Source organism: Narcine bancroftii, chromosome 14 (assembly GCF_036971445.1).
Source record: "Narcine bancroftii isolate sNarBan1 chromosome 14, sNarBan1.hap1, whole genome shotgun sequence".
Lineage (NCBI taxonomy): Eukaryota > Metazoa > Chordata > Chondrichthyes > Torpediniformes > Narcinidae > Narcine > Narcine bancroftii.
Window position 1 is genome coordinate 61,776,813 of NC_091482.1, and position 25,675 is coordinate 61,802,487.

The 25,675-nt window shown below is 40.9% G+C and overlaps 3 protein-coding genes across 7 annotated transcripts in view; 1 reads left to right on the forward strand and 2 right to left on the reverse strand.

Moving 5' to 3' along the window:
* Positions 1 to 12,685, reverse strand: part of lctlb (lactase-like b) — a 29,375-nt gene extending 16,690 nt beyond the window's left edge. Inside the window, exons 1-7 of the mRNA XM_069910725.1 lie at positions 12,577 to 12,685; positions 9,838 to 9,998; positions 9,416 to 9,503; positions 8,628 to 8,737; positions 3,573 to 3,701; positions 2,191 to 2,286; positions 767 to 821 (exon numbers count right to left, since the gene is read on the reverse strand). Coding sequence (XP_069766826.1) covers positions 767 to 821; positions 2,191 to 2,286; positions 3,573 to 3,701; positions 8,628 to 8,737; positions 9,416 to 9,503; positions 9,838 to 9,998; positions 12,577 to 12,685 — 748 coding nt within the window. The remainder of the gene's footprint in view (positions 1 to 766; positions 822 to 2,190; positions 2,287 to 3,572; positions 3,702 to 8,627; positions 8,738 to 9,415; positions 9,504 to 9,837; positions 9,999 to 12,576) is intronic.
* The window catches only part of zwilch (zwilch kinetochore protein), a 62,702-nt gene extending 47,743 nt beyond the window's left edge, over positions 1 to 14,959 (forward strand). The window contains exons 19-20 of the transcript XR_011348628.1: positions 10,493 to 10,591; positions 13,900 to 14,959. The gene's annotated coding sequence lies outside the window, so the exon portion shown is untranslated. The remainder of the gene's footprint in view (positions 1 to 10,492; positions 10,592 to 13,899) is intronic.
* A 2,930-nt stretch (positions 14,960 to 17,889) lies between these two features.
* Positions 17,890 to 25,179, reverse strand: snapc5 (small nuclear RNA activating complex, polypeptide 5). Of its 5 annotated transcripts, none has more exons than XM_069911987.1 (4): positions 24,997 to 25,179; positions 21,720 to 21,949; positions 21,227 to 21,319; positions 17,890 to 19,831 (listed from the first exon to the last, which is right to left on the reverse strand). In XM_069911987.1, exons 2-4 carry the CDS (start codon positions 21,807 to 21,809, stop codon positions 19,712 to 19,714), a joined length of 303 nt encoding a protein of 100 aa, XP_069768088.1. In that variant the 5' UTR covers positions 21,810 to 21,949; positions 24,997 to 25,179; the 3' UTR covers positions 17,890 to 19,711. The 5 variants fall into 5 exon arrangements, with proteins under 5 accessions (XP_069768088.1, XP_069768086.1, XP_069768089.1 ...); XM_069911985.1 differs by having other exon boundaries at positions 21,720 to 21,952; XM_069911988.1 differs by having other exon boundaries at positions 21,720 to 21,893; positions 24,955 to 25,179.
* Positions 25,180 to 25,675: the final 496 nt, after the last annotated feature.

The window sequence follows — 25,675 nt, forward strand, 5'->3', positions numbered from 1 at the left end:
GTATTATTGGAGAGGTAGTTCCAGGATTTAGAACCCATGAAATGGGTGAATAATGTAAAGATGTGAAAGATGAGATTGTGAACTTGCATCCGATGTTTCTTGCTGTCAAATAGAAGAACTTGCATTGCAGCTTGGTAACAGAAACTGCTCTGCTCAAGACTGCAGAGAATTCTGAACACAGCTCAGGTTGTTGCGCAAACCAATCTCCCTAGACACCGTCTATACCTCCTGCTGTCTCCGGAAAGCTGCCAATATATTTAAAAAAACCAACCCAGCCCAGTTACACTCTCTTCTCCCCCTACTGTCAGACAGAAGAAGCACGAGCTTAAATGGTAAAAGATGAGACACTCGTGCAGTTTTAGTTGCACTTTTCTCTACACCCTGCACTTTGTTATACATTTTCTCTGCACGCTTCGATATTATAATGTTTTTACAATAATATTGTATTATTGAACTACCTGGTGTACTTGAGCACTGGTTGACTTGTATGGATGGCATGCTTTAAAAAAAATTACAATACATGTCAGTATGTATGATATACGGAAATATGTGCTGAGATCAGGACTAACAGATCTTCCTGAAGGCTTTAATAAAAGTACTTCAGTCAGGATATTGAATCTCATAAATGCCACTTGAAAATGTTGAACCTTCGCTTAAGTTCATACAGCAAAAGGTAGGTAACTTATGCAGCACACTTGGTTATAGTTTACTCCTGTGCTGTACGTTTGTATTGTGTTTGAGACTTCTTAATTTTGAGAAGCAGTACCTTTTTGGCGGCTGCGCCAGAGTCTGTCATACGTATGCCAAGCTGTTGCATGGGCCTGTGAAACAGAAGTCAACACCCACAGCGTTATTAAGATCAAGGGTTCATTACATTTTTCTCCCTCACAATCATGTTTACAGTTTGTACCCACCATAATTATCAGAAAATTAATTATTATCATTGCTCCAAAAACACACTTCAGAGGATCTGAGTGAAAGCTTCATTCAGTGGTGACACTTGCCTTGGTTTGTGGCCCATGGGTTGAAGCCATATTGTAGCAATGGGCTTGACTGATGTTTTGATGGAATTCTGAGGTAGTGTTGCCCTGCCACAGGTCCCAGGAACCAGAATCATATACTCCTCACACCCTGGCCTCAACCACAGCCAAAACAGACTAGTTTCTGATATCCATTGTCCTTTGTTTTCATGTGAATTGAAAGGATGATAATTGTGATGTATTTCATTGGCTCTGCTACACAAGGATCTCTTCAGATCAGGAAAGGTGCTGTGTAAAACATTGAGAATCCAACACAAGATTGCCCAGGAATCCTATTGGTTTGGCATCTACTTCAGGACACAAAGGTGCTGGAGGAACTCAGCAGGTCAGGCAACATCCATGCATAACAACAGGGAGTTGAAGTTGGGGCCTGAGACCTTCTTCAGGTATGCCGAAAATCAGGTAGATATCCCAAATCTTATTCGGGCAAGGCTTCGGAGTACAGGCTAGCAAGTGATGGGTGGAAACTAAGAGAAAGGAGGTGATAGTGGGAGAGGCATAGGGTTGAGAATGAGGTCTCTAATAGAAGGGAAGAAGCCGTGGAGCCAGAGGGACAGCAGAACTGGGGAGGGGAGTTGCCGGGAATTGATGCCATCTGATTTGACATTACAAGGTGTTCCTCCAATTTATGCCATTGGTTTGTATGGGTGCTGACTGGCCTGCTGAGTTCCTCCAGGATCACGTGTGGTACTAATTTTCCAGCAACTGCAGACTTAATGTTTACCTGGTTTGGCATCTAACTCGCTCGGTTCTCCCTTTAAACTCACCAGGGCTCCATTCCTGATACTGATGAAAGTTTATTGACATGTATAAAGTACAATGTACAGTTGCACCAAAATTCTTACAATGCAGCCAGCTACACTAATGACAATAGTATAAATTAAATTACCACAATATGCCAAGACAGAAAAACAGATAATATTCACATTCCCACTCTATTACCACCCTCCCATTAAACAGCTGATTAACAAAAAAATTATACCATAGTGTAACATCAAAATTGAATTATAGGTTGTTTGTTATATTAAAAGGAATAACATCCAGTAGTCCAGAAAATCTGCCAGTTCACCACCACTAGTTTTAAATACCAAATCAGAATTTACTGATCTTTTATTTCAGTGACAAATGATTTTTTGATAGATCAACTTACCTTAATAATGTTATGGGCTGCCCTGTAAGCTCCAATTCCTTTCAGCTTTAACCCTGGTGCATGATGTCCCATCTCATATCCCTCTACAGCTATAGACTACAATATCAAATACATAAATATCAGTTCAAGACAGTTCACATATTTCACATTTATTTCATTGTCATCTGAAGGTCCTAAGGAGTGGGAATCCCACAGATGAGCTGCAGATATTCAATCCATCTCTGTCTTTTCCTAAATAGGGACCTGTGGTCAATTGAAGCAAGCAGCAAATGGCCCTTAGGGGCAAAGTGATAGAGGTCTGGAAGAATGAGAGTGGAGTGGAAGCAAAAACAGCATTTTGATGTATACTTAGGCAGGTAACCAAATGCTGGGAATCTGCAATTAGGCTGGTGATTCTTTACTGACCACAGATATGATGGGCTGAATGGCCTTTGACATCACCATTTTTCTTGAGAAACAGTAGATTAATGTTAAAATAACTTGGAAATTATCTTAAAAAAGTGCTCATTAGATTTTAGGTGTTGTACCCTGTTGGGAGCAGATCAACCCTAAACCTGAGGTCTCTTGTTCAGGATGATGCTGTTGGCTCCATTTTTGTTGGGTTTTTTTTATATATATAATTTCTTACACATGATCTCAGTTATTATATTAAACACAAAGCAATAAAAGGTTATGCGTGTGAGATAGGGAAAAATTAGATTATGGTGGAGAAGGTCGGCACAACATTGTAGGCTGAAGGGCCTATACTGTGCTGTAATGTTCTATGGAAACATCAGAGAATGTAGTATTAGACTGGCTTCAATCATAAACATTTGGAAAGTGAAGCTTGAAAAAAATTGATCAAGATTGAAGTGAGAAGAGGAGATAGCAAAGATAAACAAAGAGGGAGAATGAGTCCCAATCCACAATATTGACTATTTATCTCCATGGATGCTGCCTGACTCAGAGTTTTTCCAGCTTCTCTGTTCACTGTGATAAACTGCTCTTAATCAGGTTTGTGGCACTGAAATGTGCTTGCTGCCCTGGGGAGCCTGTTCTTCCTGATTTTACAGTTGTGTTTGGATATGCATGATAAACTCATGAGGAACTACATTTTACAAAGAAACTTCAACATGGAAGCAAGCTTTTCAATCTGTGCACATCCAAAGGACTGTTTCTTACTAGTATTTTAGTTTTTAAAGTTTGTCAGTTGTGTTTGTTTTAACTTGAAAACAAGAAACTTTAAGTCCAAAGACCTTTGTAGGAGAGAACTGTTAGATATGTTCATGGTTCATTTATCACAGCAGCTCCAAGAAATGACATTAACACGCCAGTGAGATGCGTGCGGGAACTGAAATGTTATTGTAAAGTGCAAAAGTAAATATCCATAACACAAAACATACCCAGGGGTTGTTGAAAGTTATCCAATGCTTTACTCTGTCACCAAATTTCTCAAAACACAGGTTGGCATAATCATTAAAGAAGTTAACCAGACTGCTGTTCTGCCAGCCACCATATCTATCTTGGAGGACCTAAAATGATAAAGCGTTTTAAAGAGATAAATACAGAATGAAATACACCTATGACTGTGCAGTGAAGCAAAATTCAAATGCCATTTACAAATTTGCTGATACCATAGTTGTCAGCAGAATCACAAATAGCAATGAGAAAGTGTACATGAATGAGCTAGGTCAGCTGGTCACCCAACTTTGCACTCAACATTAGCAAAACTAAGGAACTGATTGTGAATTTCAGGAGGGGGAAACCAGGAGAACACAAACTAGTCCTCATCGAGGGGTTAGCAGTGGAAAGAACTTCAAATTCCTGGGTGTCAACATCCCTGAAGATCTATCCTGGGGCCTCTGTGTCGATGCAATCATGTAGAAGGCTCATCAGTAGCTATACTTTTTGTGGAGAGTTGGTATGTTACCAAAGGCTCTTGCAAATTTCTACAGGTGTACCATGGATAACATTCTGACAGGTTGCATCACTCTCGTATGAAGGTGCACAAGACAGGAAAAGACTACAAAGAGTTGTGAATTTGCCATCAAGGGCACCAGCCTTAACTTTATTAAGAACATCTACAAGAGGCAATGTCTCAAGACAGCAGCCTCCATCCTCTAGGACCCTCACATGCCCTCTTCTCACTGCTACCATTAGGAAGGAGGTACAAGAGCCTGAAGACGAACAACCAGTGGTACAAAAACAGCTTCTTCCCCTCCACCATCAGATTTCTGAATGAACAATGAATCATGACACTACCTCACTTTCTCTTCTTTTGCACTAACTATTTTTTTTTTAAATGTAATAGGAACTTTTGCACCTGTAACCAAAATAATGAATTTTGTGACATGTTTTTTTTTTTTTTTTTTTTTTTTTTTTTTTTTTTTTTTTTTTTCACACCATAAATCACATTAGCCATGATATACACAATTTCTTTTTCACACATATACAGTGACTTTTTCTCCCCCCCCCCTTTCCTCCCAAACCACCCCCCCACCCCCCCTCTCATCCATTTTAGGTATACAATCTAGGTTGCATTAATCCAGTCAGACAATGTTGTCATTCAACAAAATTACACCAGAAATTCTACTGAGTCCATTCTTTTCTTTCCTTCTCCTTCCATCAACTTAGGTAATGTTTGTCCCCGGTAGGTTTTCGCTATTGTATTTAATGTAAGGCTCCTATACTTGTTCGAATATTTCAATATTATTTCTTAACCAATATGTTATTTTTTCTAATGGAATACATTTATTCATTTAAATTTGGTAGTTTATTCCTTTTAATTTGGTTATGTATTCCATTAATATTTAAAGACATATAGTTCAGCGTAGCCCTTTTATATTTTGTTTATCTTCTCTTTCCGTTTTTCCATCATTACCTTTCCTCCTTTTCCATTTCTGTTTTCTTATTTTCAACTCTTTATAAGACAACATTCCTACAACATCCAACATTTTCCTTATTCTCCTATTTCTATCTTATTTATTCCCAATCTCCCATTCACCTCCTGAGTTGTCCTTTATCCCTTGTCGGACAACCACATCTCCCCTCTCCATTTGGATTTGCGAATCCACTCGCAAGCGTCAACTGATTTTGCAGTGACCGCTATTTCCCCCCACCCCGCCTCCCCCAGAAAAGATTTCACTTTTCATATGTCACAAAGGTCACTCTTTTAATTCCCTCCTTATTCTCTCTATTTCATTACCTTCCCTTATTAATTCTTGTCTATACTATCTATATTTTCCTCTAAGTACAGATACATTCACGTATGCTCCTTGTCTCTATTCACTCTTATACCTCTTTACCCGCATACATATCAATCGTGATCATTTTTACTCTCATTACCCGTCTTCATCCCTCAGTCTATTTTTGTCTTTACCCACATACATATCAATTGTGATCATCTTAACTCTCATTACCCGTCTTCCTCCCTCAGTCTATTTTTGTAATTGTTCTGCAAATTTTCGTGCTTCTTCTGGATCCGAGAATAGTCTGTTTTGTTGTCCTGGAATAAATATTTTCAATACCGCTGGATGCTTTAGTATAAATTTATACCCTTTCTTCCATAAAATCGCCTTTGCTGTATTGAACTCTTTTCTCTTCTTTAGGAGTTCAAAACTTATATCTGGATAAATGAAGATTTTTTGCCCTTTATACTCCAGTGGTTTGTTGCCCTCTCTTACTTTTTCCATTGTCTTCTCCAGTACCTTTTCTCTTGTAGTATATCTTAGGAATTTTACTACAATAGATCTTGGTTTTTGTTGTGGTTGTGGTTTAGAGGCCAATACTCTATGTGCCCTTTCTATTTCCAATTCTTGCTGTAGTTCTGGACATCCTAGGGTCTTAGGGATCCACTCTTTTATAAACTCCCTCATATTCTTGCCTTCTTCATCTTCCTTAAGGCCCACTATCTTTATGTTATTTCTTCTGTTATGGTTTTCCATTGTATCTATTTTTTGAGCTAGTAGTTCTTGTGTCTCTTTAGTTTTTTTATTAGATTTCTCCAATTTCTTTTTTAAGTCTTCTACCTCCATTTCTGCTGCTACTGCCCGCTCTTCCATCTTGTCCATTTTCTTTCCCATTTCTGTTAAGGTCATCTCCATTTTATTTATTTTCTCTTCTGTGTTGTTTATTCTTTTTCTTAAATCCTTAAATTCCTGTGTTTGCCATTCTTTAAATGATTCCATGTATCCTCTAATAAGAGCAAGTATATCCTTTACCTTGCCTCTCTTTTCTTCTTCTATTTCACCATACTCTTCCTCTTCTTCTTCCTCTGGGTTGGCCATCTGTTGTTTCTTTGTTGCCCTTTCCTCCTCTTCTTTCTTGTTTCTGTTGTCTTCTGTGGTCTCTTCTTGCTGCAGGTGTTCTGCAGCTGTCGTTGCCGGCTGTGGAGATCGACTCCCCAGCTGGTCCCCCCTCCCGTCGGTGTGTTTTTTTTCATTCGCATCGCGCATGCGCGAAACTTCGCGCATGCGCGGTTGCGCACTTTTACTCGGCTCTGCGAGCCATTTTTGTAGTCCATTATTTACCGACCTGAGGGAGCGGGTTTCTCTCTCCGCAGCGGGCCTCTTCGGACAGGTAAGGCCTTCACCTTTTTCCTCCTTTGTCTTCTCTTCCTCTCTTCTTACCGTTGCTTTCGACTTTTCTTTTTTTGTCGCCATCTTCTTTCCACCTTTATACTCACTTTTCTGTAACTTTTATTTCTGTGCCTTTGTGTTTTCTCTTGTTTTTCCCGACTTTTCTGGAGAGGGCTGGAGTTCACCGTCCGGCCACTACTCCATCGCGTGACTCCTCCCCAATTTTGTGACATGTTCATGACAATAAATTCTGATCCTTCTTCTGCACTTGCTTTATCATTACAGTCTCTTTCCAGTGCCCTCTAGAACAGTGGTTTTCAAACCACTCCCCAATTCACATTCCACCTTAAGCAATCCCAATGCCATAAATGCTCTGTGATTAGTAAGGGATTGCCTAAGGTGGTATGTGAGTGGAAAGAAAAAGGTTTGAAAAACTACTGTTTTAATCGTACCTAATTGACTCGTTATGTGCATGGTTTCATAACTCCAAAGGAATGGCCAATGACAATTTTTCTCAACCAAAGTATTTCAGTAACAATTGGGTCTGGAGTAGTGGTTCTCAATCTTCCCTTCCCTTCCCTTCCCACTCACAGACCACCTTAAGCCCCTTACCAATCACAGAGCACTTATGGCATAGGAATTGCCTAAGGTGGAATGTGAGTGTAGGGGGGCAGTTTGAGGACCTCTGCTTTAGAGCTAATTAATTTGTTTCAACCTAACCAGGAAATCCATCCAGATCAATTGGTATCTACAGGCAGATCATGGCTCTGTATTTATATTAATAAGGCCAGAATGCTGAAGAGTAAAGACAGTCTGTGTCCTGCATCCCCAGAATTGGACCAAAGTTGGAAGAAAACCCAAATTGTACAGCTGTGAAGAGAGACGATCAAAGACCAAGTTGAACCCAGCTCTTTCCTGATCCCCTTCCCATCAATGATGTTTGACAAGACTGTGAAATTCTCAAGACACTAACACATCGATGCCCAAAAAAGTTTAATCTCCAAAGTCTCTGTAAATACTCAAAGGTATTGAGTTAAAAACATTAGAAGAGTATTTTATCTATCCAAAAAAAGTGATCATAATCCAAATCTGGGGAGGGGCCTGTTCATGTGTCATTTCAGCAATTTCAATAAACCACTGACGCAAAAACACTGCAGTAAAGGAGAGAGCAGATGGTGGGAACATGTCAAATTTTGTATTTCCCATCCAAAATCTAATTGTAAATTACCTATTGGAATTGAGGGTAGCCACGGAGAATGTAGTTCAAGTGTGACTTTGATACATGAGAAATGGCAATTAAAGGTTAAAGAGACTTCTCAGTCAGGAGGTCTCTGCATCTGCACCATTCCACCCTTACAGATGCCCTTCTTGGAAAAGATTGCAATTATTTAAGGTTTAATGTCAAGAAGAATTAGACAGGGTTTCTCGTGATTCTTTGGAAAAAGAACAGCCCCTCTTGCTCAAATGAAATCTGACCCTGGGTGAGGCATAGGACATGGAATATGGATGTTACTCCCAAAGTCAGCATTTATTGTCCTTTCCTGACTCGGGTTAATGTGGAGCCAAGCACATCAGTGGGTCTAGAGTAACATACTAGGCATGGAGAAGTGGATGCAGTCATTCCTCTGTGAGGGCAGTTAGTAAGTAATGTTCAAAGAGATTTTGGGAAAATTGGAATATAAAAGCAATATAAAATCCTTCAAATTTAAAAGGTTTGTCTGCACTCAGGGAAAAATAGGATGGGATTTATTTGTTCTCACACATTGCAGGCAGGTTTATTGCCTTTGAGAAGATGATGTGGGAAATCTTGAATCACTGCAGTCCTGTGACTGAAACAGATATCAGCATGTCATAAATCATGTTCGAACATTTGGCACAAACCTGTGGAAGATCCCAGTGGTACAGGGTCACTATGGGCTGGATCTTGTTCTCCAATAAGGTGTTTATTAGTTCATTGTAATAGCTGATTCCTTTGTCGTTCACCTGTTCGGCTGGAGAATTCAGAAAGATAAGAAATAGCCTGTCAATCATTCATTTAAAAAGAGAGTATTTCTTGTTCTACACTGCTCTAACCTTCCTAGTCTGTGCTCCTTTCTTTGTATCCTTGGACCTCCTTTCATAACTATATAGACAGTGGTGCAATATTAATAAAACTAAACTGCTGAATGGGGCAGCAGCGCTGGAGATTTGGTAGGGGTGGGGAGGAAGGGCTGAGAGTGTCATTGCTCAGTGAGGATTTTTAATATTCAGGTAGTACTTCAGCATCAGTGAGATTGGGGGTATACAGCGGTTACCCGACCCCACACAGTGCAGTAGGTTTGGATACAGGGCTGGCAGAAGTCAGAATGCCAGGCCAGTTCTTCACACCTGGGCTGTCGCAGCTGTTGGGCAAGCACACAGTCTCTGCCTCTTGCCCTAAAGGATTCTGAATGGAGAGTGAACTTATAATTATATGACAGATTAAAATCCTCAACTCCTACCACTTTCACCCTGATTAACACCCTTACACTCTCTGCCAACAATACACCACTCCATGGGTACTAAAGTGCAAGTCGGGACTATGCTACGGGGAGGGATTCTGCTCACTTCCGACAACATTAATATTAGCATGTTGGCCTTAAGAGAAGGCAGATGCCCTTCCAGCAGATAAGCAAAGTGAGTGGTGCTACCTTTTATCCCCGTGGGGATGACTCGAGGCCAGGAAAGAGAAAAACGATAATGATCGACCTTCAGTTCCTTTAGCAAGGCAATGTCCTCCTGCAATAAACCCAAGTGTTAACCAGGCATTATATGCATGAGAATTATCAGTATTAATTGACTTGGAAAATCATTTCATTAAAAAGCCAGGTAGCGTGAGCAAGTATCTTCACCAATAAGGCATGTTACTGGAGGATAATTACAGACAGATTTTGTGCTTAAATTCAGATTCATTTTCTGAATTTGACTGACAGTGGCCGATTCAATCAAATCCATTACGTCTTGGAATAGCATTTAACCATAATCACACCTCAAACATTCTATTGTCTATAAAATGCCTCAAGATGTTCTGAAAAGCTCTGTGTGAATACCAGATTCTGATACATGCCCTTACCTTGAATTTATAATAGCTTTCACATGATGAATCCCCGGTTTCATTCAGGAATACTTTTCCTTTTTTATGCGTGAAAGCATCCCAGATGCTGAGTCCTTTCCCATCTTGATTCCAAGCCCCTTCAGTCTGATAAGCTGAACTGCCCACACCCCAGGAGAAACCTGAAACCGATACAGTACAGTACCCCGTTAGCCAGAATTCAATCAACCTGAAACTCAAACTACCGGCAAAAAACACTGAGGCAACAAACAAATAAATTAAAATAAATAAGACTGAGTAGATGGACCCTGTGGGGGATCACTTAGACCTCGTTGGACATGCGCAAGTTTGCCCCGCTGAACTGGCAATGCCCCCTCAATGTGCGCGCTTTCTTTTCGCTGTCGCCACTTGCTTGGCAGTGCTTTAGGTGTATTAGTCAGGCTTTATCTGTAAACTTGGATGGGGGGGGGGGTTTAATTATGACAACGGAATGGTTAGTGTAGCAGCAAGTGCAACTGTTACAGCGCTAGGACTGTGGTTCGAATTTAAATTTTGTAAATTACAGGAATTGCCCAATTAAAGTACATATTCAAAGACTATAATAATGACATTTTTTTCAAATTAATTTACATTTGGCACTGTCTTTTGTCTTTTAAATGGTGTTTTCTTAATACAGGTGTATTAGGCATTGGAAGAGTGAGCCTCAGTCCACCGGAAAATTCATAAATCCCAACAGCCGCGATCCCTGCAAGTGCATGATAATGGGGATTCTAAGGTATTTAACATTCATTACATTTTTCCTTGAGAATACGCCAACTTGCTTGAAAGTAATATTATCTAATATTTCTTAAGTTTATCTTTCTTTATAACACAGGAGACTGTCTTTTAGCCCCTTGAATGAATATTGACGATTAGAACAGTCCTATCATTCCCATTCCTTCACTGATCTCCTGCACATACCTGTCAACATGCAGATTCTCCTGCCTCCTACCTACATCTGGAGGAAAATCACATGGCCACAGGGAGAAACTTGGAACTGGAGCCAAGGTCAGGCTCAAACCCAGGTCATTAGTGATGAGGCAACAGCTGTACCTGCCACCCAAAAGTGCTGCCCATACACATTCCAGCACAGAAGTACTGCTTGACACCACTCTGAAGTAATTTTGGAAATTATTTGTGGCTGGTTTCATCAGTGATAAGAAACTAACAAACCATTCAGGAACCGCAGCTAGATAGGCCCATTCACCAGCACATCCCAGGCAGAGCACAGATGTTACAAAAAAGCAGAGAGGACAAATTTTCAGGCACTGAATTGGGTTTTAGGAGCCTCTAAAGAGGAGAAAGTGTCCAGACAGATGAAAGCACAGCCTCCATTCCTACAGTGATGGCTGTAAAGCTGTGAGTGTTGGGGGAACTTGGGTATCTCAGAGGGGTGGAGGACCAGAAGAGGTTACATGGATAGCGGAGTGTCACAGGCAAGGGGAACAGACACAAAATCCCTAGAGGAATTTGTAAACAAGGATGGGAATTATACCATCAAGATCTTACTTAGCCTGATGCCAATGTAGCTTCCACAAACAGCCCCGGGAGTGGAATGAGAGAGGATTCAAATGCAAATCAGATACATTTCTGGTATGAAATAACATCCGAAAGGATGTGTGCAGTGTGCTAGAGGGGAGCAGATAAGATTGGACCTGATATTTCCAAAGGGCTGTACTCAGTCAATTAGTCTATATTCAATGGAGCACATAGGAATAATAGGGGTTTCATAGACTACTCAGGGAGAAATCGTCAGTATGGATACAGAGGCTATGGAATCCTGAATTAGGAATCACAGGTTAAGATGCAAGATCAACTACTTGGGAAGTGTTTTTTTTTTAATTTACAGTAGTGGCTGCTCAGTTATTTGAGGCTGAGATTGGTCCATTTTGGGGGTTATAACAAACTGAGGAACATTGGAATAAAGTTATTTGAGGCTGAGATTGGTCCATTTTAGGGGCTATAACAAATTGAGGAACATTGGAATAAAGCAGGAAAGTTAATATTAAAGTTGAATGATTTGATGGGAACGGCGAGGAGGCTCAAGGCACTCGGTCATTGCTGAGAGCTGTCTATCATTGGAGCTTTATTCATCTCTTGCCCGGATCTGTTGTGAACTCATTAGTCAATGACCACTGAGAATGGTGCAAGATGAACCAGACAGGTCCTGTAATTATAGCAACATCCTAAGGCCTTTTCAATATTGGTTAGAAAATTAAACCTTTATCAAATTAAGATTGTGAATATACTTTTCATAAAGTTTTCCCCTGAATTTTGACGGTAAACATGCATGCTGTACATTACAGGGACCACCATCCTTCAGTACTGACAACTCCAAATGATGCACAAAAACCCAGCATCTGGTGTCAGACGCTTCCTTTTCTAAACTTGTAAGATTTTGGAAAATGTCAAAGGGCTCAGTTTATTCTGATAAACTGTCGAACCAATAAACTTTGAATAATGAGAAAATTCCAAAACTGAGAAGTACCAGCATTAATGTGTAGGGCAGGGAGGGAGCAATTCTTGGTTATTCTTAAATGCGTCATGAAGTGTTGGGTCATTGACCAGAAGAGGACATTCTAAAAAGACAGACTTGTTCTGAGTGCAAAACTCATCACTTAATCACATAGCATCTTTCAAAACAGCATCTGAAAAGTATTAACTAATTTAGTATATATTGCACCATTTCAGAACTCTGTTCAGTTCCCTGAACATCCTTACCAGCAGGGAAAGTCCCATAGTAGAAGGATTTCCCCTGGTCTTTAGTCCAATCGAAGTCCAGAGACAGGCACAGGGGGACCACCAACAGGAGAATCACAGGCTGCATCATCCTTCAGTTCAACTCACCCCAGCACTCGCCTTTCACCTGTCCACGCACAGACAGGGCATAAGAATCCCACAGAAAATTAAAACAAACAGCAAGAGCACCCTGTAAAGTGAAGGCTGAGGAGTAAGCTGACAGATCTTTCAGATTCTGAATTAATTTGATAGGTAAATGTGCAGAATATGTGCCCCCATACAAAGGAAAACCAGACACTAATGAATCCAGTAGTGGATTCAGGCCAAACTTTCAAATTTCCAGAGTGTGAATATGCAAAGCTTATTCCCTGGGTAATGAGCACACAATGAGGAATATTCCCTCAGACTAGATCCTCTAATTAGAAAGCTAGGATCACCACCCCTTCCCCAGACAGAAGCTTCTGGGCCCATTCCATCAATGACCCTGTGTGCAGATTTCTGTCAGTGGCTGATGGTAAATGTGCATCACCTTGACCACACTTGCCATTTTCAGACAATACTGTGGTATAATCAGGATTTCATTACTTTTTGATATTTTCTTTTCAAAACACATTTCATAACTACTTAGATTTGATGTCATAAAAATAAATGGCAAATTATTAATCTACTCTGACATTAAATATTAAAATTCTCTTTGCAAAATGCCTCCTGAACTACTGCAGGTTTTGCAAGTTCCAACATTTCACTGTTTATCTGCATTATTGCTTCACCATTGAAATGGATGATAGAATATTGTTTGTTTAAAGATTTAATTATTTGTTAATCAAGTAGAAAAAAATTCCAGTGTAATTTATCATTGGAGATGTATACATTTCGATTCTAGCTTTAGCGACATGAATAACAATCAGAAATGGAAATAGTCTGATTGATGAGCAGAAATTGGAATGGTTCTGGGAGGGAGGAACATCCTCAGAGAATGAGGAGTGGTAGTGCATTGGAAATCAAGTAGAGATATATCATTAATGGGAACAATAATTCAGGAAGGCAAATTAAAATTCCCAACAAACAGTGAAATTCCATCTGAATCTGTGTGTGTTGATTGCACACTTACCTCACCACTGTGAAAAAATATTAAGCAAGTGCTGTTTGCAGAGTTGTGGGAGAATAGTCCTTACCCACTTAGTTGGACCAGAGTAACAAAGTCTGCATAAATATATTTGGTTAATTACTCTCGCTTGGCAAATGAGATTAAACACCTGAGCTACTATAAATGATCTTACCTGTTAACCTTTCTTAATTTCTCAGGCTGGAGAGGTGACACCAACACCAAACGTTCGCAGAATAAACCCAGCCTGCAGCTCTACAATCCAAAAAAAATAGAACTTTGGAGAACAATCAAGCAAACTACTCGTTAGCTCGAGAGAGAGAATATCCTTTGTAACTCAATGACGCGTTAACAAATTTAGCTGAACTTGACAGATTTCTTTGTAACATCTGAGCTTCCCTTGTAAGCAAACTTTCTAAGCTGTATTTGAACCAGCAACCGTTGTGTTTAGTTTTGATGACAATACTTCATAGTGTATGGGTGGTATTCATAGGAATAGTTCCGAATGGAAGCAAATACTTGCTATTATATCTGGACTGATAACTGATTGGAAACTGCTGTCCACTGGCAATCACTGAAAAATCAAGTTTAACCTCTCTTCCAGGCACTTGTGGCTACCACAATACCAGCGACCAGGGTTCGATCCAATGCTATCCGTACTGTCTGCATGGGTTTTGGGGGCTGTTGGTTAACTGGTCCATTTGGGCAGCATGGGCTTGTGGGCTGGAAGGGCCTGTTACCGTGCTGCCTGTCTAAATTTAATTGAATTGCATGATTTCATCATTAGATTAGATCACTCCTTTGAAAAATCCTACATCCAAAAAGACCTATTGCAGCAATCCGAAAGTTCTAATTACAGTACAAAATTCCAGTTGGGTTATTACATTTTTCAAGCATAAATTCATTACAATTTTTTTTGGCTTTAGCCTTTCAATAGACTTGAAATAATTAAGGCACAGTTTCGGTCACAGGACAAGAGACTACATTTAAGTTGCTTCAACAGCTGAAAACGTCAGATTGCCCTGTGTCTGAGTGCTGGAATGTGGATGGGAATAAATCATCATGTGACAGTTACATCAACAGCCCTACCAACCATCTATAATTTTGCATTGTGGTTCAGAGTTGTACGATTGAATTGGTTTGGATTACCCGTGCGTGGGTCAGTCTCACAAAAATAAGGGTCACCAAAATTCTCACAGCTGGATTTGAGCTGTTCTATTTCTGTGTCAGGTTCACAATAAATTTTTGCCATGTTGAAAATTGATGCTCTCATCTTTCTCTTCGAACCTGAGGGATTTTCCACAGCAAAGCACAAGCCCATTTGGAAATAGATTGGTCCAAGCCCTACTGTGAATTGCTGCCAGTTACAGCAAGCTTGTGACTGATATGTTGTCTAGACAAAGTTGGGCCCAACATGTTTTGCCAGATTCCCAAGAGCAAATCTGTCACATCATAAATTTCTGCTCTACACAGTGTCAATCGGCACATTCAAATGGAGCTTTACAACTACAAAGAATTGGAGGGATAGGTTATATTAGATACTATTTATTGTCATGTAATAAAACAGAAATGTATTACACAGAATTGCCTTTAGTCTGCTATAAGGCAGACAAATATTTGCCATTACATTAGCATTCCCCAGCACCCCTTACAGTCAGAGAAAGAGGCAAAAGGGAGCCCCCCCAGTCATTGAGTGTCTGTGGATTTGCCTCCAGTGCTCCCATAACCTCTGCAGCCACACAAGACTTGGTTTAAGTCATTGGCCCAAATATTTGTGACAATGAAGAAACCTTCAGTGCCCAGGGCCCTTTGGGAGCATCCTCTTGGATCCCAGCTTCCATGAGCCAGCCTACAGCAGCCCACAGCATGGCAGGTCCCTTGACCTTAAGGTGCCAGCAACCTGTATGGGTACCTCACCTGCAAGTCGCCAAAAGCTTACCACTTATGTATATTCTTCAGCTGCAGAGCCCACCACTAATCTGCCACTGCAATTACCATCTTCAGGGTCATCTCCCCTGCTTCTCTTTCTCAACAGTCTGCTGCTCCCCTGGAATCTGCAATATTTGTTGCCATTCTGACCTACCTGTGTAACCAGCTTACGTTCCACGGGTTCCCATTGACACACATTTTGTTTGTAGTACTTTTCTGGACTAATTGTGTACAAAATCCAGCAGATATCTTCAAGCCTAGTCAGCAGTCCACTTATGAGACGTTGGCGAGGTTTTTTCCTGCTGTGCGAAGCAAGGGGAACACCTTGAAAATGCACGCTAACATCCCCTTTAAGGAATGGCTCCAATTTTGGTATTTTCAGGACCTCTGGAGTTTTCTCATTGCATTAGTTTAAAAGAACCTGTGTGAAGCTCCTGGAACTTGATTCTATAAGTTTCAATAATACTGTTTGGTTCTGCAGTATACTGTATACTGTTTAGTTCTCTGGGATGCAGTGAAAGGTAGTTAAAAGAGCTGCTTGATTGTATTGATGGTTTATCTGTCAATTATTAACGGAAAGGATGTACTGATAAATCTGACTGGATTTTTGAAATCCATTACTGTTGTAAAGTTTATACGAACAAAACATTTGAATGCCACACTCTTAAGAAAAATCTCCCACCACTAATAGAAACATAGAAAATAGGTGTAGGAGGAGGCCATTTGGCCCTTCAAGCCTACACCACCATTCATTTTGATCATGGCTGATCATCCACTCAGTACCCTGTTCCCCCCTTGTCACAAGTACTAAATCTCTCTTAAATATAGCTATGGAACCGGCCTCAATCACTTCCTGTGGCAGAGAATTCCATAAGTTCACCACCCTCTGAGTGAAAAAATTCTTCCTCATCTCAGTCCTAACCAAATCAATACCATTTCATACCTTGGATCTAAATAGAAATGTTCTCTCTTTAGAAGAGTCGCAAACTCTTTCAGAAGAGGGATCTCCAATTCTAACTCTCTGTCTCAATTTCATTTCCTCTGCCAGAGATTCTGCAAGTGCCCGTGAAATGAGCTCAGGCAGTCTGACAGGGTGACCAGACTGCAAATGCAGGCTGATCCAAATTGATTGCAAAACAGTAATCAAAACCCAAAATCACAAAATATTGGGAACTTACAAGTTACACAGCATGTGGGAAAGAGTTACATTTTTAGGTCTTCGCGTGGTTCATTAAAACAGTGGATATAGAAGTGATGCTGTGATCAATTTATTCCTTCCCTGATCGATGTGATCTATTGTTGATCGTCATCATCGAGGAATCCTTCCACCCCACACACAGCATTTTTCAGCTGTTCCCATCAGGAAAGAGATTCAGGAGGATCAAAGCCAGCACCACCAGGTTGAGGAACAGCTTCTTCTCACGAGCTGTGAGAATGCTGAACGTCCAAAGAAACTGTTCAGGTTAACCATCTATAGCTCTCATATTCACAAAACAATACTTATGTTTATTTAAATATATAAATACTTGTCCTGTATGAGTGTTATGTCTGGTCGTGTGTCTGTGTGTTTTACACAGAGGATCAGTGAACACTGTTTCATCGGGTTGTATTTGTGCAATCAGATGACAATAAACTTGATTTAACTTCCATTTTACACCCAATCACAGATGGCACCCATTCGGTTTTCTCCTCCTTTCTCAGCATCTTACATTAAAGATCAAACAAATGTTAAATGTTGTCAACTTTGTTCCTCTCTCCATAGCTTCTGCCGAATTTCTACAAATTGGTTTTTATTTTTGACTACTTGAATTATTTTTTTTCTAGCCCAAGTACATCAGTCTGTCATAGTGAAGCAAGTGTTATAAAACTGCAGTCACTTCACAATGATTGGAGCAAAACATTGGGTGACCATCCTGACCCATTCTGGTCACCTGCAATCCCCTCAGGTGGGATCGATTCAGAGAATGGGAATCAAATCGAAAGTGGCCCTTGAATCCAAAGGACAAGTCATTTAACAAGAGTAAAGACAATGCCTCCAATCAATTACTCTCTTTTGGGATGGTGATGGCTTTCACACTGAACACATTGCTTCTATCTCTGTGACATTATATTTGCATGTTTAAGCTAACAAGCCTGGGTAATGCATCAAGGTACAATTACACTGATGGAAATGACTGTGTGGCATCCACGTGTCACAAAAGCTCATAACAGTTCACAATATTTTAATAGCTATGATTGATGATCTGCAATAATCAGGACCATTTTCACAAACACCAGCACATTTATTAAAACAAGAAACAAGAAACCATGAAACAACTTAACTTACGAATGATGTCACACTCACTCTCTCTCCATAACCTCCCTCACTCGAGGGTGTTCAAAGCTTTGCCTGCTTAATCCTTGATGCTGGAGTGAACAGCTTGGTTTTTCCAACCCCAAAGAGGTCACAAAATACATTCAACAGCAGTCTGTGATTTAAACAAGTCCAGTATTTTTGCATGATTCCTTTGTGCCATTCCTCTTTACTCCATTCCTTTTCTAGTTCTGGATACTGAAGGACATTCCCACCTACCTCTTTTTATGCTCCCCATCTGTCATGTTTCAGACTAATCAGTCAGTTTTAAATCAAACCCAAGTGGAAAGCAAAGGAGCACAGAGTTAATTCTAAATGGAAAGGCCTTCACTAGCCAGGTCACTGGGCTCTTTAGAATGCACACTATTCAATTCTAGATGTTAATTCTTACAATTAATAAAAAATGATTTTCATAGTTTTAAATACCAACCAAATCATCAAGGTCTCATAACAAGAGTCCAAACTTGCTTACTGCTTCCTTTTGTATAAACATGTCAATTTTGGTGTCATTAACATTAAATACCTACATGCTTAAGTTTACCATGGGGTCCGTGTTTACCTACATTTTTAACCAAAACTGTTTTCATAAACTGAAATTACAGTTCCCTGCCTGTGGAGTTCCTGCACCAGTATCAATGCCAGTATTGTGGCGACATGTTTACACAAGAATTTGTAATAAGATTGGAAACAAGAATTTATCATTTGAAAATAGTACCCAAAATACATTTGCACTCCCCTCCCCCCAAACCAATGGCCCAATAACACTTTACCCTCTGAACTGACTTGATAAAGAACTTGAGTGTGTAGCCAGAGGATTGCCATTAGTTCACATGCTTCTCAGGAAAAAAAAACAATGACATGGAAAAACGGAGGGCATGATTGGAGCTTGCAGAGAGGTGAGGCTCCAAATGAAAACTCATGAAAGAACTGCAAGGTGTTGTTGTACACCACACTAAATGCAAGAGCAATCTTGGATGGTCCCAAGCACTTTACTGGGAGGGGGAAGACAGTTAAAGATGGTCGAGAGGTTGACTGAAAAAAACACTGGCTAACATCTAGAATAAAAGTGCAAAAAACCACTCAACATCAAGACAAAATTCATGAAAGGATCTCACTCCTTGGGAGAATAGCAACTTGACCTGATTCTTGGAAACCACTTTTAGGAGTGGAACATTATTTCAGAGGGCACCTTTGTGGAGGTCAATAGTATTTCAGTACTTTTTTTTTTTCTCCACAGGCTTTTTATTTATAAACTACTGCAATAGTGGTTAGGCACGATTGGAGATCCTAAAGTGATGCACAGAATCAATACAAGATCTTGAGGCCAAGGACAGACACTGCATTCTACGAAAATAATCCAGATATCCAGCTGAGTTTGTGGCTTATTGTTCCAAAACCTCAGCACCAACATTCCAGAAAAATTCAGAATTGTGAAATTCCATATCTCATTTCTTGTTTCCACACTTCTGATTTCATTTTCTCAACTCCCAAGGATCTCCGTTTTTTCTCCCAACAACACCTTTATTCTGCATGAAGGTCATTCCCATCCCCACTGGAGCTTTCTTTTCTCAGTTTCGATCAATGAAATGCAGCATGAAGACAAACCTCTCAAGTTTCAAATTCCATGCAAAGTTTCAAAGGTTGATGTCTGTCCTGCCCCATTGAATTGAGCCGTCCACTTGAAAAAAAAAATTGGTTCTCTTTTGCAGTCTTGGCACAAAATGATCCATTTAACTATATTCTTCTTCCTCCTCCTCCTCCTCCTCCTCCTCATCCTGTCTCACACGAGTAACAAACTGGGAAGTGCCCAACTGAAGTGTGGTTTGATTGATGGTACGTTCATTGTCTACCTGCATCAAAGGAAACATTCAGCAATGGAAATTGATAATTGTCCAATAGACAGAAAGCTATGACGAATGTTAAAGTATGGTTGCACCTCAATGACAAGATGAAACAACTATTCTGTAAAGCATCCATTGAATGATACGCTTTGCTTTCTGTCCCCTTTTCCAATTATTGAGTTCAAAACTGATCGAGGAGATGGGTCTTGGGGACGGGGGCTCAAATAATAAAAGTATGTAGGCTTAAGCAAAGCCGAGAGAACTTTCGTTTCTATGAAGTACAGCACTGAACTGAGAATCTAGATCACATACAGGTGACCCTGCATTATTGGGGGTGGGAGCGGGGGGAAGAATGGCCCAAATCATAATTCACCACAGAATGAAGCGCCATCTGCACACACGTCAAAATTGAAAATATATTTACTTCCCCCCCCCCCCCCCCACCACAAATGTCATGAATGATGAGTGAAATTATTCTGCATCTGAACTGAGAGATTTCTGGTTACCCACTGGCCATAATGGGGGTCACCAGTATTTGAACATAGGTGTCATTCACATTCATTGTTTATGTCTATCTAAGTGATGGTCAGCTGCCTTCTTGAAATGCTACAGTCTGGAAGGGGTAAAGGCTTTGGGTACGGAGTTCCAAGCGTTCGACCCAGTAACAGTGCAAGACTGGTGAAAAATATCCACATTGGGATGGTTTTCAACATAGATGATGTTCCCATGCCCACTGCACTTGTCCTTGGTGACAGCCTTACAGATTTGGGAAAGACTACGCCATAGATGCTCTGCGATTACTTAAGGTGGTATGAGTGGGGGATAAAGGTTGAGTACCACTGATTTAATGTGTGCCGTTGAATACACATTATTCAATTAAATACACATTAAATGGTATGATGCTCTAGGTGGTGAAAATCGAATGGTTGGTCTTATCTTGGTCAGAGTAAAGTTTCTGAGTGCTTTTTGAATTGCACTTATCCAGGTAAGTGAACAGTACCGGTACCTTGTCACACCCTGAATTTGTACCCTACAGATGGAAAGACTCGAGTGTCATGAGGCGATTCAAATGACAGCGTAGGGCAGAATCCAAGAGGAAAAATTAGAAGGACACACAAAGCAACAACTGGAGAATCAGAATAGAACTGGAAGGAAACAGGTCCACAATGATGTATTCAAAGATCAATTTCTTTAACATTACTACCCTGTTCTAGGTTCCAGCAATATTTTCTCCAAAAGTGGAACAGAATAAAGAAATGAAGGGCCGAATCAAGAAAATCACATCAAGCACCAGACAGCACAAGTAAAAGAGCCACAACCAAAACAAGATTACATGCAATCACAGTTATTGCCCAACACAGCAAATTTTAATCAAATATTTACAACATAAAGCACACCACTCACCTCCACAGATTCAGGGACCTGACCAGCCTCGCCATTGCCAACGGGGTCACCTTCTTTGGTCATGATCATGGATCGCAAGGCCAACTCTTCTACCTGTAATCACAACACACCCACAATATCAAAGACACATCACAACAACCTGCGGATATCCACATTAACAATGACTTGCATTCACACTACGTTTTAAATACACTAGTCATCCCAAGTGTCATCAATGATAACCATCTTGTATATGAAGGGGACATAGAGACTGAGAGCTATTTAGAAACTGCCATAATTCAACATGACCTGCAAGGCTATGGATCAAGTGCTGGAATACATTTAGTTTGGGTTGTTCTTTTTTGAATGACAGGAAAATGGGCTCAATGGCCATAAACTCTTATTAAATATAATCAAGGATGTGATGCTTGTTTTTTTTCCTCTTTACATGTTGTTGTTGGGGTTTGTGAACTTCATCCAACCTGGAAAGGGAGTTCCTCGTTTGTGTGTTTACCTTGAGTCGGTTTAATTGATCTTGTAACGTGGTTTTGATTTTCAGTAGAGCTTCCTCTTCCTTTTTCAGCTCCTGCAGCCGACTCAACATTCTAAGCCCCACGAGTTTTACAGCTCAGAAGGAGGATGTACGACTCACTCAACGATCACTGCTCCCTTCCGAAAGGGTGCACTCCTACCAAGAACAGCAGTGCACAGGAGGATCAGGAATAGCAGCTTCGGTCAGGTACGCTGCTAATTTAAATCAAAAAAGCAACATGACGTGAAACAATTTCCACAATTCAGTCAATACCTGAAAGAGAAAGATTGCTCAGTAGTCACAGCCAACATTTTAGTTAATCTTCACTGATTTGAGAGAATCCCGATCCATGAAGATGAAAATTGATAAACAGTATCTGGAATGGGCACTGAGAACTTTGAGTACCTTTGTCAAAAGTCTGGCATAAATGGCTGGAGTCCACCAGTGTAAACTGATCACCCCATCTGTGGCTGCATTTGCAGATCCCACACCAGCCTCTTCAGTAAACAAAGAACTAGAATGGAAGCAATGCCCTTAGGTGTCCAGTAAAGAAGAATTAAAGCTGTACACTACAGATGTTTAGAAACTTACAATCTAATGGAGATTTTTAAAATTATTTGAAATAGAGGATGCAGAGAAATTACAGGGAAATCTATGAGAATATCTGAAAGCTTTGAGAGCCAAGACATTCACCAGTGAAATTATGATTATTGAAAACATTGGGAGAATAGGTCAGGTTAGGATCAGTGTTCTTTAAAAAAAGGGTGGTTAACAGTGAACATAAACTTGATAGGTCAGAGCTAGATTCTATGCTATGACAGGAGAATACGGTGCAAAAGGTTGAATAAATATGGAAACAATTCATAAAAATAGCTTGGCAATACTGTATTTTCTAAAAACAATGATTAGCTTTCTCATAGATCAAATTTGGACATTACTGCATTTGCTGCCCTTAAAGTTGTGGTAAATCAACTTCAACTGCTCTTTCTGAGGGTATTTAAAGGTTGACCCAAGAATGTCAAACACATTTGATAAGGACAGCATATTTCCTGATGAATCAGATTTCTTGAGTTTTTACAACCCGATCTTTGTGACTCAAGCCAAGCTCCTGATTTTCCAAATTATTGGTATTAAGATTCAACATATGACATGGTGGGATAGGAAAACATAAGAGACCGCAGATGCTGAAATCTGGAGGAAAAAATAAACTGGTGAGAGATCTCAATGGGATGATTTTCTAACTGGAGACTGTGACCACACCTTGATGCTCAGTCCATTGTTGTTTGGTATCTCAATTAACCATTTGGAAATGTTTCCAAAATGAGAGGTGTAACAGGCAGTGATGCAACAGGATCTAGGTCAGTTGGAAATGTGAGCTAAGGAGTGTCAAATGGAATTTAATTCTGACAAGCATGAGGTGCTATACTTTGTGAAGTCAAACCAGGCCAGGACTTAAATGGCTTTGGATAGTGGCATAGAACAGAGAGATGAGAGGGGCAGACTCAGGTGATGGGGTGGTGAAAGAGACATGCTTACCTTCTTTAGGAATAAGAGTTTAAAATTTTGAATCCTCATAATATATCTGTACAATGTAAAGCCACAATTGGTTGTACTATCTGCCGTTCTAGTTGCCCAGTATAGGAAGAATAGCTAAAAGTTTGAAGGGATTCAGAGGAGATTCACCAGGACATTGCTGGGACTGGGAGGCTTGAGCTTATAGGGAGAGGTTGGATAGGCTGAGTTTTGATTGCCAAGAGGTATAGAAGGTTGAAGAATGACCTGAAAGATTCAGAAAATCATGAGGCCATGATTACCATCTCATTCTCAGGGTAGATGGTTCTAGAACTAGAACAATAAGGGAGGATACTTTTTCATTCACAGTTCTTATTTAGAATGAGCTGCCAGAGGAACCTATAGAACTGGGTCCAATGACAGCATTTATGGATAGGAAGAGTGTGAACCAAATGCATGCAAATAGGACTAGCCCAGAATGCCAACTTGATGAGCATGGACAAGTTGAGCCAAAGGGCCTGTTCTATGGGATAGGAACACAATTCTCCAGACTATCAGTCCAAACCTAGCAAACATTGAGAAACAGGAGGTATTCTGCAGATCAAGAAGCATCCATAGAGAGAAATAGACAGTCAGTTTTGGTTCGCAACACAAGTGGCACGGGGCAGCCCTCCAGCCAGTCAAGACTGCTCCACATTCAGTAACATCATGGCTGATCTGACCGTGAACTCAGCTCCATTTATCTGTTTCCGACAACTCAATTTATTTATTATTAAAAAACCTATTTGAAATGCATTCAATGAGGCAGTTTCTGCCAGTGGAAAAAATACCTTTCTGCTTCTATCTTATCTATTACAGTCATAATTGACTCAATAAAATCCCTGTCATCCTTCTAAATTCCAGTGAGTATGGTCTCATGCTACTCCAAACTCTCATAAAATAATCCTATCATTTCCAGAATCAATCTGGTGAACCACCTCTGCATCACCCCCAAAGGAAGGACATCCTTTCTCAAGGAGATGAGAACTGTACACAGTACTCCTGGTGTGGCCTCGCCAGGACATTCTACTCTTGCAGCAGAATCTCCCTGCTCTTATGTTTAATCCCTTTTAGCAAAGATGGCCAACCCATTTACCTTCTTGATTACACCTCAACTAACATTTTGCAAGCCGGCATAATCAAAGCAAATCTAAGTGTACAGTGAAGATATTTGGCGTGTAATTGAATTCTTCCACTGAGGAAAAGATGCTGACTGATCACATCATGGTCTGGTGTGGCAACTCAAGTGCCAAGGCACACAGAAGGCTACAGAGCACTTCACTGGTAAATCTAACAAGTGAAGCTTCAAGTGAACCTGTAGGGGTAATGTACTCCTGACACAGCCTCTCCATCTGAAAAGAGCGGCCACATACTGAGAGATCATTTCATTGAGCACCTTCACTCTACCCACTGCAATCACAAGGACCAACCATTTCAATTCCACACAATGCCTCCACACAGTCATGTCTGCTTATGGTCTCAGGAATTGCCAATTGTAAATTGGAGGAACAACACCTTACATTTCATCTGGACACTCTGACCTTTATCCCTCCAGCTCCCCATGACCAGTTTCTTTCTCTTCTACTGTCCCACCTCTGACCAATTGGCCCGTACTCTCCCTCCACCCCACCTTTTTGCTCAGGTGCCTGCCCATTTCCGCTCCTACCTGACGAAGGGCCCAATCCAAAACGCTGGTGACCCTTCATACCCTGTGGATGCTGCGTGACCAGCTGAGTTTCTGCAGCACGCCGGCAGCCCGGCCACTTGCAAGTCTCCAGCCGCACAGCCCAAGGACCTTCAAGGCTCCGAGCCCCGTCCGTCAGCGACCCCTCCCCGCCATCGGCGGCGCACCGGCACGCCATCCAGCCCCGTCCGTCACTTCCGGGAGCCCGCGCATGCGCGCTCGTGCCCGCTCCGTCCCCCTGGCAACCGCGTCGCCGGCCACCGATGCCCACTGCAGCCCAGCTCCCGTGACCGCGCGGCCGAGTCGGGATTCAAGCGACAGAAAGATCCCCCGCCGCTGATGTAAGTTACACGTTCACACCAGTCGATCCGAACTAGGGGCCCCGGGGGGTGGTGGGGGGGGGGGGGGGTGGCCATTCGGCCCGTTAATGGCCTCCCGTCTGGAGGGAACCTCAAGCATCACTTCATGCCCTTTTAATTGTGGTTTCATTGCAGCCAAATTTATTCTGAGCGAAAAGTGTGTCCAGTCTTAAACTTTCTCCACCAATCACGACACCCCTCTTTTGTTCGGACGCCCGCCGACATGCCGGTTATGTTTGACCTGCTGAGTTTCTCCAGCATTGTGTTCTTACTTCAACCATGGTGTCCACAGATTTTCTTAAATTTTTGGTTCTTGACGACTCGATCTGAAGAAATCTTCAGCA

What these genes read in the sequence shown, in the direction of transcription:
- snapc5 (XM_069911987.1), bottom strand. Translation starts at nt 21,809, where the DNA reads ATGTTGAGTCGGCTGCAGGAGCTGAAAAAGGAAGAGGAAGCTCTACTG. An exon ending in ATCAATTAAACCGACTCAAG is followed by an intron (nt 21,320 to 21,719) that starts GTAAACACACAA and finishes TTGTGATTACAG; the next exon opens with GTAGAAGAGTTGGCCTTGCG. An exon ending in AGGTCCCTGAATCTGTGGAG is followed by an intron (nt 19,832 to 21,226) that starts GTGAGTGGTGTG and finishes CCTTTGATGCAG; the next exon opens with GTAGACAATGAACGTACCAT.